We start from the raw sequence: 18,907 nt of genomic DNA, 5'->3' as shown, positions 1-18,907 counted from the left end.
AATATCGACATTTTCTCGCTTCCAACGCAGTAAAAATGTCAAAAATAAAATATTACCCTCTTCCAAAATTTCAATTTAGCACTAAAAAAATTTAACGATTCAAGGCTTTCTAAGAATACATATTAAAATAATAAATAATATAACAATAAGAAATTAATCCTTAACACTTTTTTATGTGAAAAAATTAAATAAAAGTTTTTTTTAGTTTTGAATATTTCATTTATAATTGCTGAATTTAAACGTACAATCAAATTTTACAAATGTTTCAAAATTTTTCTTTTTTATTACAAAATTTTTAATTGAATCAATTAAAAATGGAATATTAAGAGTGGAACAATGTTTAAAACAGTTCAATTTTCAACGTTAAAATTTCTAAATTATTTGATTTTGAACAGCTTCAGAATTATTTCGTAAAATCAATTATTGTTCAATTTTTAAAACTTAAACTAAAGTTCAGTTTTAAAAACCAATGGTTAATTTATATTTACAGTTAATCAACCTAAAACCTTTTATAAATCAAAAATTGTAAATTTCAAAAGCTTTTAATTTTTAATTGATTAAAACTCAAAAATATATTGTAAAATTCTTTACATTAAAACTGGAAAAGGTTAAAACATTTTTTTTTAAATGTTGAAACCCAACGTATTCTACATCACATTTAATCATATGATATAAAATTTTGTGATATTCCAAGTGATTACATAAGTTTTTCATCTAAAAATTTGCCAATCAAAAAAAATTCATTTATTCCTCCTCGTTTTTTGTAATAATATTATTGACAAGTTTTCACAACTTTTTTTTTAAAAAACAAAATCCTCGTTTCTATAATTTTGTTAATTTAATTAATTCTAAAAGTTGTATTTTTGTTTAGGATCACTAAGCAAATTTCTGATTTGAAAACTCAGATCTTTTTGGTGGAATTTATAATTCTGGATATTTTTTTTTTAATCCACGAATTATTTTTTAATACTTACTAGGTCTGGATTGGTTTGAAGTCATTTGGTAGCTCATGATTCCGACGGGTATCCGCACCTTAAGATAAAAATGAGGTCATTTAATTATTTAAACTTTGATAAGGACCGGGAGTTTCCGGCTCTGATAATAAAGGCCCAAGATTACAATACGGGTATTATTCATAACTTTTTGTATATTTAACAAGAATTAAAAAATGCATCCAAATTCCAGGGTTGACGAATTGATTGGAAAAAATTCCTGATTATTCTAGATATCCCAAGTATTTTCCAGCTACAATTTTTCATAATTAGAAAGCCATTTTAATATCTCGCATTGTTAAAAACAATCGACTCGAAATATGTATGCAGTTTGTTCAAAGTATTCTTAAATATTTTAGCAAAATCGATTATTTGATAATAATAAGAACACAATTGTTTCTTAAATTTCTCCCTCAAGTCCAAGAATTGAAACAATAATTCAAACTTTTGACAAGATAGATGCATTTTCTATGAAAAAGATTGATTTTCGAAAAAAAAAGGTTTCAACAAATTACATGAATTCTCAATCAAATAGTCGAATTTTTAACTGAAAAAGATTGATTTTCAAAGAAACAATTGAATTTTTATTTAAGAAAAATTATTTTTCAACCAAACATGGAACAGTTAAATTTTCAACCAAAAAAATTATTCTTCAAACAAAAATGTTTTTTTTTTAATTTTCAAACGAAGTAATGATTAATTTTTTATAAAAAAAGACGATTTTTCAACAAAATTCATTAATTTTTAGCAAAATGGATTTTCAACTAAGAAAAAACAAATTTCCAAATATATAGCTGAATTTTATGCCAAAAAGATAAACTTTCACTAAAACAATCAATCTTTAATTGAAATATTTGATTTTTTTTTAAAATAAAGAATTTTCAGCAAAAAAAAAATGAATTTTGAACCACGAAAAGTAATTTATACAAAAAAAAAAAAAAGACAAGCAAGGTAATAATTTTCAAATAGAATGATTAATCTTCCAACTGAAAGAGACGAAATTTTATAAAAATTAAGCAAAAGGATTTCATTTTTAGTCAAATAGTTTTATTAAAAAAAATTAATTTTAAAACCAGAAGATTAATTTTCTACCAAAAAAGACGATTTTTCAAAAAAATTCATGAATTTTTAGCGAAATATTTGGATTTTCAGCAGAAAAAAACCAAATTTACAAATATATAGTTGAATTTTACGCCAAAAAGATAACAAATTTTGCAATAAAAAAAATGAATTTTGAACCACGAAAATTAATTTCTACAAAAAAAAAAGGTCAAACAAATAATTTTTAACCAGAATGATTAATATTCAACTGAAAGAGACGAAATTAAAAAAATATAATAAAAAGGGTTTAACTGTCAATCAAATAGTTTTATTTAAAAAAATTAATTTTCAAACCAGAAGATTAATTATCTATAAAAAAAGACGATTTTCAACTAAAAAAAAAAAAAAAAATTTCGTAATATATAGTTGAATTGTATGCCAAAAAGATAAATTCGCCACTAAAACAGTGAAACTTTAATTGAAATATTTGATTTTTAAATAAAAATTATAGAATTTTCATCAACAAAAAAATTAATTCTGAACCACGAAAATTAATTTATGCAATAAAAGACAAATTTTCAAAAAAATAAATCAATTTTCACTTTAAAAAGATCAACTATCAAAAGAAAAGTTTAATTTTTATTTAAAAAGAAAAATATTTATATTTTCAAACGAAATAATGAATATTTAAATAAAATAATGAACCTTGAACTGAAATAGTTGAATTTATATAACCAAAAAGATGAATTTTCGACTAAGAAGATAAATTTCTACCTTTTTAAACAAATAGTTGAATTTTCAAACCAAAAAGAATAATTTTCTATCGATAAAGGAGATTTTTCAACAAAAGACATAAATTTTCAAACAAGTAGTTGCATTTTTAAGAAAAAAATTTAATCTTCAGTTAAAAAAATAATTTTTCAAACAAACAAAAATTAACTAAAATGATGAATTTTTGAAAAAGGAGATTAACTTTAATCTAATTACTTTTATTTTCAACTAAAAAGAATTTTTTTAAACTAGAAAGATGAATATTTAACTGAAATACTTGAATATTCAGACAAGCAGATGTTCTACCAAAAAGGACGATTTTTTTTACTGAAAAAGATGAATTTTTAACTAAAAATGCAATAACTATTCCAGGAAAAAATTCATTTTTGGGTTGACAGATGATATTTTTTAGTTAAAAATTCATCTTTTTTATTGTAAATTGATCTTTAACTGGAATTCAATTTTCAAAAAAGAAGATTAATTTCTACAAAAAGGACGTATTTTTTTATAAAATACAAGAATATGCAAATGAAAAATATAAATCAATCAAAAATTGATTAGTTCAATATGAAAAAATTAATGTTGAACGAAGGTGATGAATTTCAACAAATATGGTGAAATATCCAAATGCAATATTTACATTTACAGTTAAAAAAAAAGAGTAAAAAATAGTTATTTTCAAACAATTTTTACTTTTTCATACAAAGTGATGAAAGTTCGAATAAAATAATGAATTTTGAACTGAAAAATCTATTTAATTAATTTATAACAAAAAATATGCATTTTCAACTAAAAAAGGAAGGATAATTTTTCAATCAAAAATTAAATAGTTATTCAAATTAAACCATAAAGATAAGATGAATTTTCAACCAAAAAGATCAATTTGTACCCGAAAAAAGAAAATTTTTTAACCAAGAACTGAATAGTTAAAAAATTATTGTTGAATTTTCAGTTTAAGAAAAAAAGGTTTATTGTAGAACAGTGATGAATTTTGAACTAAAAGTATAAATCTTCTATTGAAAAAGTTGAATTTTCAACATAAAATATTAATTTTAAAAATTTTGTTACATTTCAAACAAAGGGTTGAATTTTTAACTAAAAAAAGATACATTTTCAACCAAAAATTGAATAAATTTTAAATTTAAAACAAAACTAATGCCTACCCAAAGATATTAATTTTCAATAAAATCACGAAGCTCAAACTGGAATAGTTGAATTTTAAACAAAAAGATGGATTTTCAATAGAGATTATAAATCTTTGGGCAGAATAATTGAATTTTCAGCCAAGAAGATCAATTTCTAGCAAAAAAGACGAATTTTCAACTAAAAAACATCATTTTCCAACCAAAAATTGAATAGTTAAAAAAATTAATGTCCAATTAAAAGAGATGAATTTTCAACTATATGATGGAATATTTAACCGGAATAGTTACATTTTCAGTGTAAAAAATAAAATAATTATATAAAATAATTTTCAACTAAAAATAATATAAAAAAAATGGTTACATTCTCAAAAAAAGTAATGCATTTTTAACTGAAATTATGAATATTCAATTGGAAAAGTTGAATTTTCAACATAAAATATTAATTAAAAAAAATTTGTTACATTTCCAAACAATGTGTGGAATTTTTAACTAAAAAAAGAGACATTTTCAACCAAAAATTTAATAAATTAAAAATTAAAAACAAAAATGTCTACCCCAAGAGAAGTTTTTTCACTAAAATGATGAATCTCAAACTAGAATAGTTTAATTTTTAACAAAAAATGTGAATTTTTAACTTGTATAATAAATCTTTAAATAGAATAATTGAATTTCCAACCAAGAATTTGAATTTTCAACCAAGAAGATCAATTTATAGCAAAAAATACGTACTTTCCACTTAAAAAGAAAGGATAATTTTTCAACCAAAAACTAAATAATTAAAAAAATTAATGTTCAATCAAAGAGATGAATTTTCAACTAATATGATGGAATATTCAACTAGAATCGTTACATTTACAGTTTAAAAAATTATTTAAAAAAAAATGCTTACATTTACAAAGTAATGAAATTTCAAATAAAATGATGAATTTTGAACTGAATTAGTTGATTTTTAAATCAAAAAATCTAATTTCAATCTGCTATGATAAATATTTAAACAGAATAATTAAATTGTTAAACATGAAGATCCATTTAAACAAAAAAATTTTCAACCAAGAATTTAATAGTTAAAAAATTATTTTTCAGTCGGAGATGAATTTTCAACTAATATGAAGTAATATTCAACTGGAATAATTACATTTTCAGTTTAAAAAAATATATAAATAATAATTTTCAACAAAAAATATTACTTAAAAAAAGGTCATATTTTAAAACGAAATGATGCATTTTTATCTAAAATTATGAATCTTCGATTGGCATACTTTAATTTTCAACCAAAAATACTAATTTTCAACAAAACTGTTACATTTTCAACCAAAAATTTAATAGTTCAATTTTTAATTAAAAAAAAACTAATGCCTAATCAAAGAGATGAATTTTTCCTAAAATCATGAATCTTTGTAGAAAAATTGAATAGTTAAAAAAATTAATGTTTAATTAAATAGGTGAATTTTCATTGAAAATACTAATTTTCAAAAAAAAAAAAAGATTAGGTTTTCAAAACAAGTGATAAAATAATAAAATGAATCTTTAATTGCAGTAGTTGAATTTTCAACTAAAAAAAAAATACATTTTCAACCAAAAATTGAATCGCTATATTTTTAATTTAAAAAAAAACTAATGTTTAACCAAAAAGATTAATTTCTGCCGAAGAAAAAAAGATTTTTTTAACAATATAACTAATTTTTCAACCCAAGAGATTAATTCTCAATTAAAGTGTTGAATCTTTAAAAAATGAATTTGTAAGAAAATAGTTTTACTTTTGAAACAAATTAATTAAATTTCCATTCCAAAAAATATGAATTAAAACAAAATGTAATTTTTGATATTTCAACCCAAAAAGATTATACTTTTTAACCAAAAATACTTGAATTCCACCAAAAATCACGACTTTAACATGAGTAGAATTCTCAACTAAGATTTTTTAGCCCGAAATTATTATTTTTTAACAAAACTCCCAGAATTTGATTGTCTATATAAAAATATTATATATTTATTAATATTATAAATTTATTTTAGTTGAAAATTTATCTCTTGGGCTGAGAATTTAATTAATTCGTTAAAAAAAATTGATATCTTAAATTGAAATTCCATTTTTGGCTGCAAATTCATCTGTTATAATTGTAAATTTAACTATTTGGTTGGAAATTGATGCATTTTGGTGAAACCGCTTTTGTTTTGAAATGAAATTATTGTCCTTAAAAATCATCGGATTTCAAACCTACAACATTTTCCACCAATTTTAGGCTCTGCTCACGTGTTTTACAGTCAATAAATTATTTTAAACAAATATCATTATACTTTAAAAATAAAACAATTCTGAACAACTTAGGTTATGTTAGTGTTTTTCGTCCTAAATTGGTATTTATGAACAAATAGACAACAGTTTGAATCTACAAAAATCTTATATATTTATCAATTCTGACCTTAATTTATGAATTTTCATTAATTATGAATGAATATTTCCTTGTTTTTTTATTACTTTAGACAATTAATACTATAAAATGCAACAAATTGATATTAATTTTATATTTTACTTTAGAAATCGCGAGAAACAACCAAATAATAATATATTATTATCCTTTAGGTCTATTTAATGTTATATAACATTTATTTATTGTATGGAAATATTTATGCTAAATTTCAGGTAATAATGATCGCAAAATAACGACTCTGACATTTCTAAAGTAATTTTGTTTCAGCACGAATTTCACATTGATACAGAACACTTTTCTCAATTTTTTACACATTTCTTGTATCCATTTTAAAAATATTTTTCTAAATTATCAATAACATTCAACGAGATGAGAAACGAAGCAAATATTTCACTACACAACGCAAAATCGACAACGCGAAAAGGCTTGCGAACAAAACTTTTTTTATTCACTGTACTTTTTATTTTCTCTGTTTCTCGGAACTGTACTCGAAATCAAACGTAAGGAATTTTTGATTTAAAAAAATCAAGGTTCGTGATAATCGAAACATTTGGCGTTCGTAGTGATGAATCATTAATGGAATCGGAATATATGCAAAGTTGGGAAAAGGGTTCCGAAGCGTGGGCGACCATTTTCTGTCAAAGTATGAGTACTGCAGCATCGGTGACTAAAGGGGCGTAAACTGGAGATTTAAAGGAAACAGATTTCGGAGCACTTTAAATCACTGATGAGCAGGAGTCGCGTTCACTTACCGTTTTTCAGATATTGAAAAGGCGGAATTTTAAATATCCCGACTTTTATCTCCTTGACGGAGATCTTTTTTGTGTCAAAATCACGACGCGTAGACGGTCCACCGCAGTCCACCTGAACAGCGTCTGCCTCTTCTCTCTTGCTTCCCTTGAGTCATTCACGAAAGTGCGCATGCGCATTATTACAATTAGCGCGTAAATTTAAACTTCATCAAAAACCTTCACGATGAAAACAATCCGCCTGATAAAAAGTTATCATTTCAATCAACAGAGTCTGTGAAATCAAAGTTTCTTTAAGAAATCCCGAAATATATCTGAATTTTTCAAATTTCTTCAATTGATTAAAATAGAGAAATTTGAAGAATTTATTAAAAAGAAACTGTAGACCATAATTGCCAAGATTATTATTATTTTTTTTTAATGAGAGAATCTCGCCCAGTTATTTGATTTTTTTTTCACTTTTTATAGATTTTCATAACTTTGGTATTTTATCAATTTAATAAATGATAAAATTGAAATATATTCAAACTATAGATAATACAAATAGTTTTAATCTATTTTGTTGCAAATTGGTTGCTTTTCTTTTGGTTGAAAATTCGTATTTTTTTTTTAGTAGAAAATTATCGCTTTAACTTATTTTGTAGGAAATTCTACAATTTTGTTAAAAAATCATTTTCTTGGTTGAAAATTCGTGTTTTTGAGTTTGTAATTTCAAATATTTTCGTAGGAAATTTAACTAAATTCTTGAAAATTCGCTTTTTCTTGTTAAAAATTCATCTTCCTTGGTTGAAAGCGATTTGGTTTAAAATTTTTTAATTATTATTTTTTAGTTGAGATTTCAGATATTTTTATGAAAATTCGTTTTTTCTTTCTTCTTTAGTAGAAAATTAATCTTGAATCTTCTTCGTTGAAAAGGCATGATTTTTGTTGATATTCGAGTATTTAATAAAAAATTAATCTCTTTAGTAAAAAATTCCACAATTTTGGTAAAAAATTTAATTATACTTTTGAAAATTCTTTCTTTTCTTTTGGTTTTAAATTAAAGAATTTAACCATTCCATTTTTTGCTGAAGACTCATCTTCTTGGTTGAAAATAATTTCACCGAAAAATGTAAATTCTCTTTTAAAAAAATTTATCTTCTGATACAAATTAATATTTTTAACTGTAAATTCAAATATGCTATTTATGGTTAAAAATGAACCCTTTTTAGTTAGAAATTCATGTAATTTTTATGAAAATTCGTTTTTTTTCGGTCGAACATGAATTTTTAATCTTCTGTGTTGATAATTGTTGATAATTATGTGTATATATTTACTTTTTCTTTGCAAATTAATTAATTTAACCATTTAATTTTTTTCTGAAAATTCACTTCTTTGGTTGAAAGTCATTTGGCTGAAAATTGTAATATTCTATTTTAAAAAATGTCTCTTTTGATACAAATTAATTTTTTTTAACTAAAAATGTAAATATTCCAATTTTGGTAAAAAATTTACCCTTTTTAGTTGAAAATTCATGGATTTTTAAAATAAAAATACGTTTTTTTCGATGAGAAAACTAATTTTCAATCTTCTTTGTTGAATATTCATGATTTTGGTTGAAATTCAAGTATTTAATGAAAAATGAATCTCTTTTGTAGATAATTACACAATTTTGGTAAAAAAATTATCTATATTTTTGAAAATGATTTTTTTTAAATTAATTAATTTAACCATTCCAGTTTTGCTGAAAATTCATCTTCTTTTGTTGAAATTGATTTAGCCGAAAAATGTAATAATCTCTTTTTAAAAAATTCTCTTTTGATACAAATTAATGTTTTCAACTGGCAATTTAAATATTCGATTTCTGGTTAAAAATGTACCTTTTTTTTTTTGAAAATTCATGTATTTATTATGAAAGTTCGTTTTTTCTCTGCCGAAAATTAATCTTCAATCTTATTTGTCGAAAATTTATGATTTTGGGTGAAACTATTCCATTTGTTGCTGAAAATTCATCTTCTTTAGTTGAAAATGATTTAATTGCACATTCTAATAATAATCATCAAAAATTGAATTACCCAGTTTATAGTGGAAATACTTGGGTAAACATTCAGTATGGTGGATGAAGATTCTCGATTTTAGTTGAAAATGGATTTGTTCAAAATCTAAATATTTTCTTAAATTGTTTTTGCTTTTGTTAAAAATTAATTTTTTTAACTGAAAATTCAAATATTCTATTTCTGGTTAAAACTTGATCTTTTTTACTTGAAAATGCATGTATTTTGATAAAAATTCACACTTTTTGATTTTTTAATTTGTTTTTGGTTGAAAGTTTTTTTTAGTGCAAAATTGAACTACCTCGTTAAGCTTGAAATACTTTTGAAAATGCGGTTGCTGATTCTTGATTTTAGTTGTAAATGGTTTGGTGCAAAACAAAAATATTTTCTTAAAAATTTGTTTGTATTTTTGTTTAAATTTTCTTTACTGAAAATTTTATTATTTTTTTTTTGTTAAAAATTCAACTATTTTGATAAAAAATTTAACCATGTTATTGAATTTGTGTTTGTTTTGTTTAAAAATTAATTTTTAAACTAAAAATTTAACTATTTAATTTTTTTTGAAAATGTATCTTTTTCAACTTGAAAATACAACTGCTTAGTTGAAAGTTAAACTAATTTGTTAAAAATTCAGATTTGTGGTTACAAATTTTCTATTTTAGTTGAAAAATGTCTAGTTGAAATATTAAATATTTTTTCAAAAATTCGTACTTTTTTGGTAAAAATTAATGATCCTTGCTGAAAATCAAGTATTCCATTTTGGTTCAAATTGATCTTTTTTAGTTACAAAATCATATATTTCATTGAAAAGTTGTCTTTTACGTCAAAAATTAATCTTTGTTGAAATTTCATGATGTTGGTTGTAAATTAATTTTCCTAGTTGAATATTTAAATATTTCATTTTTGGTTAAAGATGGATTTTTTTAGTTTAAAAGTAATTTTTGTTCGTAGAAAGTTAATCTTCTTCGTTGAAAATCCACGATTTTTGTTCCAAATTCATCCATTTTGTCAAAAATGAATCTATTTTGTAGAAAGTTCAACAACTTTGTAAAAATTTAATTTTTATTACAACATTAAAAATTCGTCTTTTTGGGTTTAACAAATCAACTATTTTTTTTTAGAAAATATAAGTATGTTCTGGAAAATTCGTTTTTATTTTGTTTGTAAATTCAACTTTTTGGCGGGAAATTCTTCTTTTCTTAGGTGCAAAGTAATTTTTTACTTGAAATTTATTTATTATGGAAAAAAAACCTTATTTTATTGTGAATTAAACAATTTCGGTGGAAAGTTTAACTACGTTGTTAAAAATTATTTTTTTGTTATTAAAAATTTATTTTTTTTCTACAGAAAATTGAACTATTCTATTTTTTGTTGAAAATTGTTTTTATTTTTGGTGGAAAATTCAACATCAAAAATTCAAGTAGAAAGCTAAACTATTTTGTTCAAAAGTCAGTTTTCTGTTTGAAAATTCTTATAAAATAATTTAAATATTTTATTGGAATTTCGCATTTATTTTGTAGGAATTAAATTTCCTTACTGAAAATTAACATATTTCATTTTTTGTTATTAATTGATCTTTTTTAGTTGAAAACTCATGTATTTGTTTTGAAAATTCCTCTTTTTTGTTTGAAAAGTATTGTCCTTCGTTGAAAACTAATCCTTTTCTTTAAAAATTCATTTATTTAAAAATTAGTATACTTTGTATGAAATTTAACTATAACATTTTTTGTTGAAAAATTTCCCTTTTTAGTGAAAAATTAATGTATTTAGTTGAAAATTTCTATTTTTTGTTCAAAGATTAAGCTTTTTCGTTGAAAATTCATGATTTTAATTCAAAATTTAACTGATTTACTAGAAAATATAACTACGTTGTTCAAAATTCTTTTTGAAATTGATCATTTTTTGAGGAAAATTCAACTACTTACTTGAAAGCTAAAATATCTTTGTTAAAAATTCAGTTTTCTGGTTAAAGATTCTTGATTTTAGTAGAAAACATTTTGGTTGAAGATTTAAATATTTTTTTGAATATTCATTTCTCTGGTTGTTAAAAATATCCTATTCCATTTTTGGTTAAAAAGTGAACTTTTATAGTTCAAACTTTTTCTTTTAAAAGTTTGACTTCAACTAATTTAATTGTGTGTGTGTTTTTTTTGTTAGAAAATAATTTTTTTTTAATTGAAAATTTGAATATTTGTTGAAAATTTTTATTTTTTGTTTGACGTGAAGTGTTTTTTATTTAAAATTATAATCAATTTTGGTAAAAATATCAACTATTACATTTTTTGTTGAGGATTTATGTCTTTTAGTTAAAAATTATTATACATTGTAGAAAATCGAAAAATTTCGTTAAAAATTCATTTTCATTTTTTTTGAAATTCGTTGATTTTTGGTTCAAAATGCATTTTGCATCTAAAAATTTAACTAGTCTACTTGAAAATTCATCAGTTTAGTTGAAAACTGATCTCACGGGTTGAAAACTTAACTATTCTGTTAAAATTTAGTTTGTTTTTTTAGTTGAAATTTTAGTTTTTCACTGAAAATTGAACTGTTCCATTATTGTGTAAAAATATTATTTATTATTTTTCAGTTAGAACAATTCAAAGGTTTCGTTCTATTGCATATTTTCATTCTTTTCCATACAAAATTGCAATTATTTAGCAAACTTCAAAAAAATTATTTGTCTTCAATGACCACGAACTCGAATAATTAAAAATTTAAGTGCCCCAAGAAAGTTAATTTAATTGTTTTAAAGAAATTTGAGACACTAAACTCAAGTAAAAAATGAATAATTTGATTAGTCAACTTATTTCCTTATTGAATAGTGAAAAACAATAACAAGCTTAGTAAAAATAAATAAAATTACTTAGGACTGTATATAAAAAATTTTAAAGTTATAAACATGAATAACGTAAAAAATAAAATATCGCCTTTCATTGTTTGGACCAAGTTAGGAAAAATAAGAATCTTTTTTATATACAATGGATCAATGTGCTATAATTTAATATTATGCTTAATCGGAGTCATCGTGCGCTACTTTTGAAGAGAATTCTTTTTTCAATTTTCTAAATTTTGTACGGTTCTACATTTTTCTAGTTTTTCTTGTATCAAAGATTGATAAACATTTTTTAATCAATTCTATTCATTAGGGGGTTTTATCTATAAAAATTATTATAAACCATGAAGCAAGAGAGTTTGCGAAGAATAAACAATGTTAATGATGGTAGGTTTTGCAACAGTTTTTTGAAAAATTATGACACCAGTTGGTCCGGATGATGTTTTATTATCAGATTAAATATATAAACCATTTTTACTCTTAAAAATAATAATTTTTCAATGTCAATTTACGGAGAGAAGTTTTCACTCGAACGGAGGGTTTCAGTTTTCTGTTTGAATATTCCTGACTTAAGTTGAAAACACCACAAAATTTAATGAAAATGCGCAGCGCGCGGGTACTCAATCGCGTGTATTGCGCAATATTATGTATTCCATCCCCGAAACTGTTCTTCTATAGGACGTGAAGTACATACCATTTTTGGTAAAAAATCTATTTTTTTTAGTAGAAAAATTTATGGATTTGGTTAAGGATTCATCTTTTTCGGTCAAAAATTAATTTTCTTTGTTGAAAGTTAACGACCTTGGATGAAAATTCATCTATTTTGTAGAAAATTGTTCTATTTCGCAAAAACTTCAAAAATTTAGTTAAAAAGTCATTTTTTGCTTGAAAGTTCGTCTTTCTTCTTTTGGTAAAAAATTAACTATATTTTTAAAAATTCTTTTTTATTTTGTTTGGAAATTATTTTAACAGAAAATTTAACTGTTCTACTTTTTGTTTAAAATATATCTTTTTTAGTTTAAAATTCATGCATTTTGTTTACATTTCGTTACTTTTTTGGTAGAAAATTAATATTCTTGATTTAAAATACTAAATAAATATTTGGTTTTAAATTCATTTTTTTTGTTAAAAATTGGCTTTTTTGTAAGAAAATTAAACTTTTTGGTTGAAAATTCTTCCTCTTTAATTGAAAAGCAATTTTTTAACTGAAAATTTAATGATTCCATTTTTTATTTAATTTTTTAAATGAAAATTCTACAACACGGTTAATAGTTAAACTGCTTTGTTAAAAAATAATTTGTCGGTTAGAGATGCATAATTATAGTTTAAAATTCATGTATTTGTTTGAAAATGTCTCTTTATGGGTTGTGAATTCAACTATTTTTCTTGAAAATTTAAACTATATTGTGGAACAAAATTTTGTTTGGTAAAAAGGAAATTTTTTCAACTGGAAATTTAAGAATGCTATTGTTTGTTGAAAATTTATCTTTTTTAGTTGAAAATTATGCCAATGTGTATTGCTCCGGGGTGAAAATCAGGTTATAAAAGTGAACTCAGAAAACCCGAAGATCCCGAATAAAAAAGTTAGAAGCTTTTTAATAATTATGAACGATTTGACGAAAAATGGTTTAGTTTTTATTTTAAAAGGATAATTTTCATTATTATTAAAGATTTCGAAACGTGGGATAAAAGAACATGGAAGACTTTTAGACATTATTTTTTATTTTTTAGGATTAACCATTTTTTAGGTAAATTGAATTTTGTCAGGGTGTCAAGAAAATAAAAAAAAGTTTTTAAGATTCATGGAAAATTTTCAATGATTCTTTTGTAAGGAATTTCAAGAGACAATTTTAAAAAAAAGATCACAAAAAATTTGAATTATTTCCTAAAATTTTTTAAAAGTGTGAAAAAGATTTCAAAGCAAAATTTGGAAATTTGGCCACATTACATAATTTTAGAAAAAATTTCAGTAAGTTTAAAAGATATTCAAAAGTTTTGAAAAGATTCAAAAATAATTAAAACTTGTAAAGATTTTTAAAGAATTTTGTAAAGTTTCACGAAATTGAAATACATTTTTTCAGGTTCTTAGGAAAAATAAAAATAGTATTTTATTTTGGAAAATTAATTTTGAGAGAAATTGTAAAAAAAAGAATCTGAAAGATTTTAGGGCAATTTTTTTAATTTTACAGAAAAGATTTACATAATTTTAAGAGCTTCAAAGGTGTAGAAGGTCCGAAGAGATTTAAAAAAAATTGTCTTTATATTCGTGTGAAAATTTTAAATAATTTTTTATTTTCAAAAATAAACCTTGGGACAAAATTAAAAAAGGGCTTTGTTAAAACAATAATGAAAAAGTAATTATAGAGCCGCTATATCCGCTCACTTAAATCAGTGTTTGTTCAGACAATAAACTCCAACGTACAAACGAGAAATTAAGCTTAACTAACATTAGGGAAGGAATTTTGAAGATAATGATTAAAGCTGTGAGCCTCAACTGAACCCCGATAGAACCTGTAAACCACGAATATACAGGAAAAGAAACTTTATGATGAAGGAATAGGGATAATTAGTTAAAATACAGAGCTGCCAGATCGAGCCTGAAATTTACCCCCACCATACCTACCGTTTGGGAGCCGCAAAACAGAAGGTGCATGATTACCACTGTGAGTTCGTGTGTAAGCCGAAAATGCACGATTCGACTTCGGTTTTCTGCTATATGAGGATTGCCGATCTGAAAGCTTCGAAATACTTCAGTGGTCTTCTATTTATATCTCGATCCCCATTTGAAATAAATGGAAGAAATTGGCGAATTTAATGTTTCGCGTGATTCTTCATCTCATGCATAAGTCGATTTTGAGGTTATTTTTTCAGGTGTATATAGTATGAATATTATTACTATTATATATATTATTAATTTTGATATTACAATTATAAAATATATCATTAATTTTAATTAATAGTTGACTAACTTTTTATAGAAATAGTCAAACTTTCAACTAAAACAATTAGTTTTCTGCACAAAAAAATTTGTTAAATTTGTTTTAAACTAAATTTTTAAATTTTTAAACAAAAAATGAAATTTTCATCCAAAAAGCTGAATTCTATCCTAAAAAAGGAATTTTTAATAAAATACATGAACTTTGCACAAAAGAAATTTATTTTCCACCAAGTCTAATTTTATATGAAAAAATTAATGCTTAATCATAGTTAAATTTTCGACAATAAAGATTAATTTTCTTGTGATTAAAAGAAATTAATTTTTAAACAAAAACAAAAGTCCTACAAAACAGTTAAATTTTCAGAAAAGAAATTTTTTCAACTAAATTGATAAATCATCAACCAAAAAAAAATTTTAACAAAGCAGTTCCACTTTCAACCAGAAAAATTGAAAAAAATAGTTAAAATTCTTTGAAATTGCTTTAAAGTATTGAAATTAATTGAAAATTCCTTGAAATGTTTTAAAACTTCCTAAAATATTTAAAATCCTTTAAAATCTCTTTAAATTTTGCAAAGCTCTTGAAAATTCCTTGCAATATTAAAAATACCCTAAAATATTTTAAATCCTTTAAAATCTCATACTAAATTATTTAAATTAATTGACAATTCCTTGGAATCTGGTAAAATATCCTAAGATGTATCAAATCCTTCAAAATCTCATCTTAAATTACTGTAATCAATTGAAAATTCCTTGGAACCTTTTAGAATACTCTCAAATATTTCGAGATCTTCAAAATCTTTTGAAAAATCTTGACATCTTTTAAACATTTTTAAGGTACTTTGGAGTTTTTTTAAACAGCCCTGCTGTAATTATTAAAATTCTTTGAAATTCCTTTGATTTATAAAAATGAATTAAAAATTCAGCGAAATCTTTTTAAACATCTTCAAATCACCGTAATCAATTGAGAATTCCTTGGAACATTTAAAATACTCTCAAATATTGTAATACCTTCAAAATATTTTGAGATACCTTGACCTTTTTTTGAAAGATTTTAAAGCTACTTCTTTAAAATTCTTTGAAATTCCTTAAAATTAAAAAAATAGGATGAAAATTCCTTGACATCTTTTAAAACATCCTCAAATATTTAAAATCGTTAAAAATCTTTTAAAAAATCTTGAAATTTTTTAAAGCTCTTGAAAATTTTTTGAAATTTTAAAAATACCCTGAAATTTCTGAATTACTTTGGAATTTAAAAAAATAAGCCTTCTAAAATTTTTTTAATTCTTAAAAATTCATGTAAATTTTAAAAATAAATTAAAAATTTCTTGATATCTTTTAAAACGTCATCAAATATTTAAAACCCTTAAAAATCTTTTGAAATCTCTTGAAAATTTGTAAATCTTCAGATTGAAATTTAAAAAAGAGAAAAGTTTCAAAACTTTAAATATTAAAATGTTTATAGATTAGAGTTTTGAAAATGGAATCAATAAAAATTCAAAGCTTTCGAAATTCAATTTTTAAAAATGTTCAACTATTTAATAAGAATAATTTTCAACTCGATAGGATTCAAGTCTTCAAATTTAGAATTGTAAACTTGTAAGTTTATTTATGAAAAAATAATGATCTGGTAAATTAAATACGTTCAAAATTTAAATGTAGGTTTTTCAATTGGACAATCTCGAAATGAAATGATTTTAGACTGAAATTTAGAAAACAAAAAAATTGTCTAACATTAAAAATTTAACTGTTTGTAGATTAGTTAAACTATGAAATTAAAGTTTTAATAGAAATTACTCGAGTTAAAGTTTAACTATTTCTAAAACGATTTTTGTATATAATTATATAATTATGTATATGTATTTTTTAGAGCATTTTTACATTTTCAAGGCATTTTTAAGATATTTCAAAAGATTTTAAAGGTTTTTAAATATTTCAGGATGCTTAAAAAGATTTCAATGAATTTTCAATTCATTTTTATAATTTAAAGGAATTTCAAAGAATTAAAAAAATTATAGCAGGGTTGTTTAAAAAACTCCAAAGTACCTTAGAAATATTTAAAAGATGTCGAGGGATTTCAAAAGATTTTAAAGGATTTTCAATATTTTAGGATGTTTTAAAACATTCCAAGGAATTTTCAAAAAATTTCAATAATTCAAAGCGATTTCAAATAATTTTAACTATTTTTTTTCAACTTTTCTGGTTGAAAGTACAACTGATTTTTTCAAAATTTAATTTGCTTTTGGTTGATAATTTATCAATTTAGTTGAAAAAATTTGTTTTCTGAAAATTCAACTATTTTTAAAAAATATTTTTGGTTTGAAATTGAATTTCGGTTAACTACAAGAAAATTAATCTTTTTTGTCGAAAATTTAACTATGATTAAATATTAATTTTGTTATAGAAAATTAGACTTGGTGGAAAATAAATTTCTTTTGTGCAAAGTTCATGTATTTTATTGAAAATGCCTTTTTTAGTATACAATTCAGCTTTTTGGATGAACATTTAACTTTCTATTTAAAAATTTAACTATTTAAAAATAACGAACTAATAAAAAATATATTAAATCTTTCAAAATCTCATATTAAATCACCGTAATCAATTGAAAATTCCCTGGAACATTTGAAAATACTCTCAAATGTTTCAAATCCTTCAAAATCTTTTGAAATACCTAGAACTTTTTTCAAGATTTCTAAAGTACTTTGGATTTTTTTAATAACCCTTCTAAAAATTGTTTAATTCTTTTAAATTCCTTAAAATGATAAAAATAAGTTGCAAATTCATTGATATTTTTTAAAATGACCTCGAATATTTAAAATATTTTGCAATCTCTTTAAATTTTTTAAAACTTGAGATTGAAATTTAGAAAATAGAAAAATTTTAAAACGTTAAATATTGAAATGTTTGTAGATTAGAATTATGAAAATGGGATCAATAAAATTCAAAGCTGATTCAAGCATTCAAAATTGAATGTTTAAAAAAGTTCAACTATTAAATCAGAATAATTTTCAATTCGATGGGATGCAAGTCTTCAAATTTGGAATTTTACACTTAGAAGTTTGTTTATAAAAAATTAGAAATCATAAATAAATTAGAAGCGTTCGAAATTTAAAAGTATGTTAAAAAAAGTATATAAATTTATAATTTTATACAATAATGTATATTTATATTTTCCTCTTTTCCACACCACCGCAGAAATTTTAAATTCCTGACAACAGATTTTTAAATTTCTGACATTTTATAATCAGAATATTGTAAAGCCCAAAGTTTCTAAAGCATGAAGTTTTATAAATTTCTATCTGAAGTTCTAAAAGATTTCAAGAGATTTTAAAAGATCTGTAAGGTTTTTAAATACTTGAGGAAGTTTTAAAAGATGCCAAGGAATTTTCAATTGATTACAGTTATTTAATATCAGATCTTAAAGGATTTGATATATTTTAGGATATTTTAATAGATTTTGAGTAATTTTAAAATGATTTTAATAATTTAGTATTAGATTTTAAAGGATTTTAAATATTTGAGGAAGTTTTAAAAGACGCCAAGGAATTTTCAATTGATTACTGTATTTTAATATGAGATTTTAAAGGATTTAGTATATTTTAAGGTATTTTTAAATATGCAATGAATTTTTAAGATCTTTGAGAAATTTCAACAGATTTTAAAGGATTTAAACTTTTTTAGGACATTTTAAAACATTCCAAGAAAGTTTCAATTAATTTCAACAATTTAAAGCCAAAAATAATTGTTTTAATTGACAGTTTAACTATTTATATGAAAAGTCAGTGAACTATTAATTGAAATTAATGTTATATTTTATAATTATGATATTATCATTCATAATCTACATAATAGTAATAATATTCATACTTAATATACGCCTGATACACATAACCTTAAAATCGATTTATGCATGAAATGAAGAATCACGCGAAAAACATTAAATTCGCCAATTTCTTCCATTTCTTTCAAATGGGGA

General features: G+C 22.6%; 1 protein-coding gene across 1 annotated transcript in view; it reads right to left on the bottom strand.

The window, feature by feature from the left end:
- The window catches only part of LOC117175304 (armadillo segment polarity protein-like), a 60,267-nt gene extending 52,993 nt beyond the window's left edge, over positions 1–7,274 (bottom strand). Inside the window, exons 1-2 of the mRNA XM_033365012.1 lie at positions 7,134–7,274; positions 975–1,032 (exon numbers count right to left, since the gene is read on the bottom strand). Coding sequence (XP_033220903.1) covers positions 975–1,011 — 37 coding nt within the window. The 5' untranslated portion in view covers positions 1,012–1,032; positions 7,134–7,274. The remainder of the gene's footprint in view (positions 1–974; positions 1,033–7,133) is intronic.
- Positions 7,275–18,907: the final 11,633 nt, after the last annotated feature.

The sequence above is a fragment of the Belonocnema kinseyi genome, chromosome 6, assembly GCF_010883055.1.
Source record: "Belonocnema kinseyi isolate 2016_QV_RU_SX_M_011 chromosome 6, B_treatae_v1, whole genome shotgun sequence".
Lineage (NCBI taxonomy): Eukaryota > Metazoa > Arthropoda > Insecta > Hymenoptera > Cynipidae > Belonocnema > Belonocnema kinseyi.
Note: the sequence above shows the minus strand (reverse complement) of the source record. Positions and strands in the feature narration are given on the sequence as shown.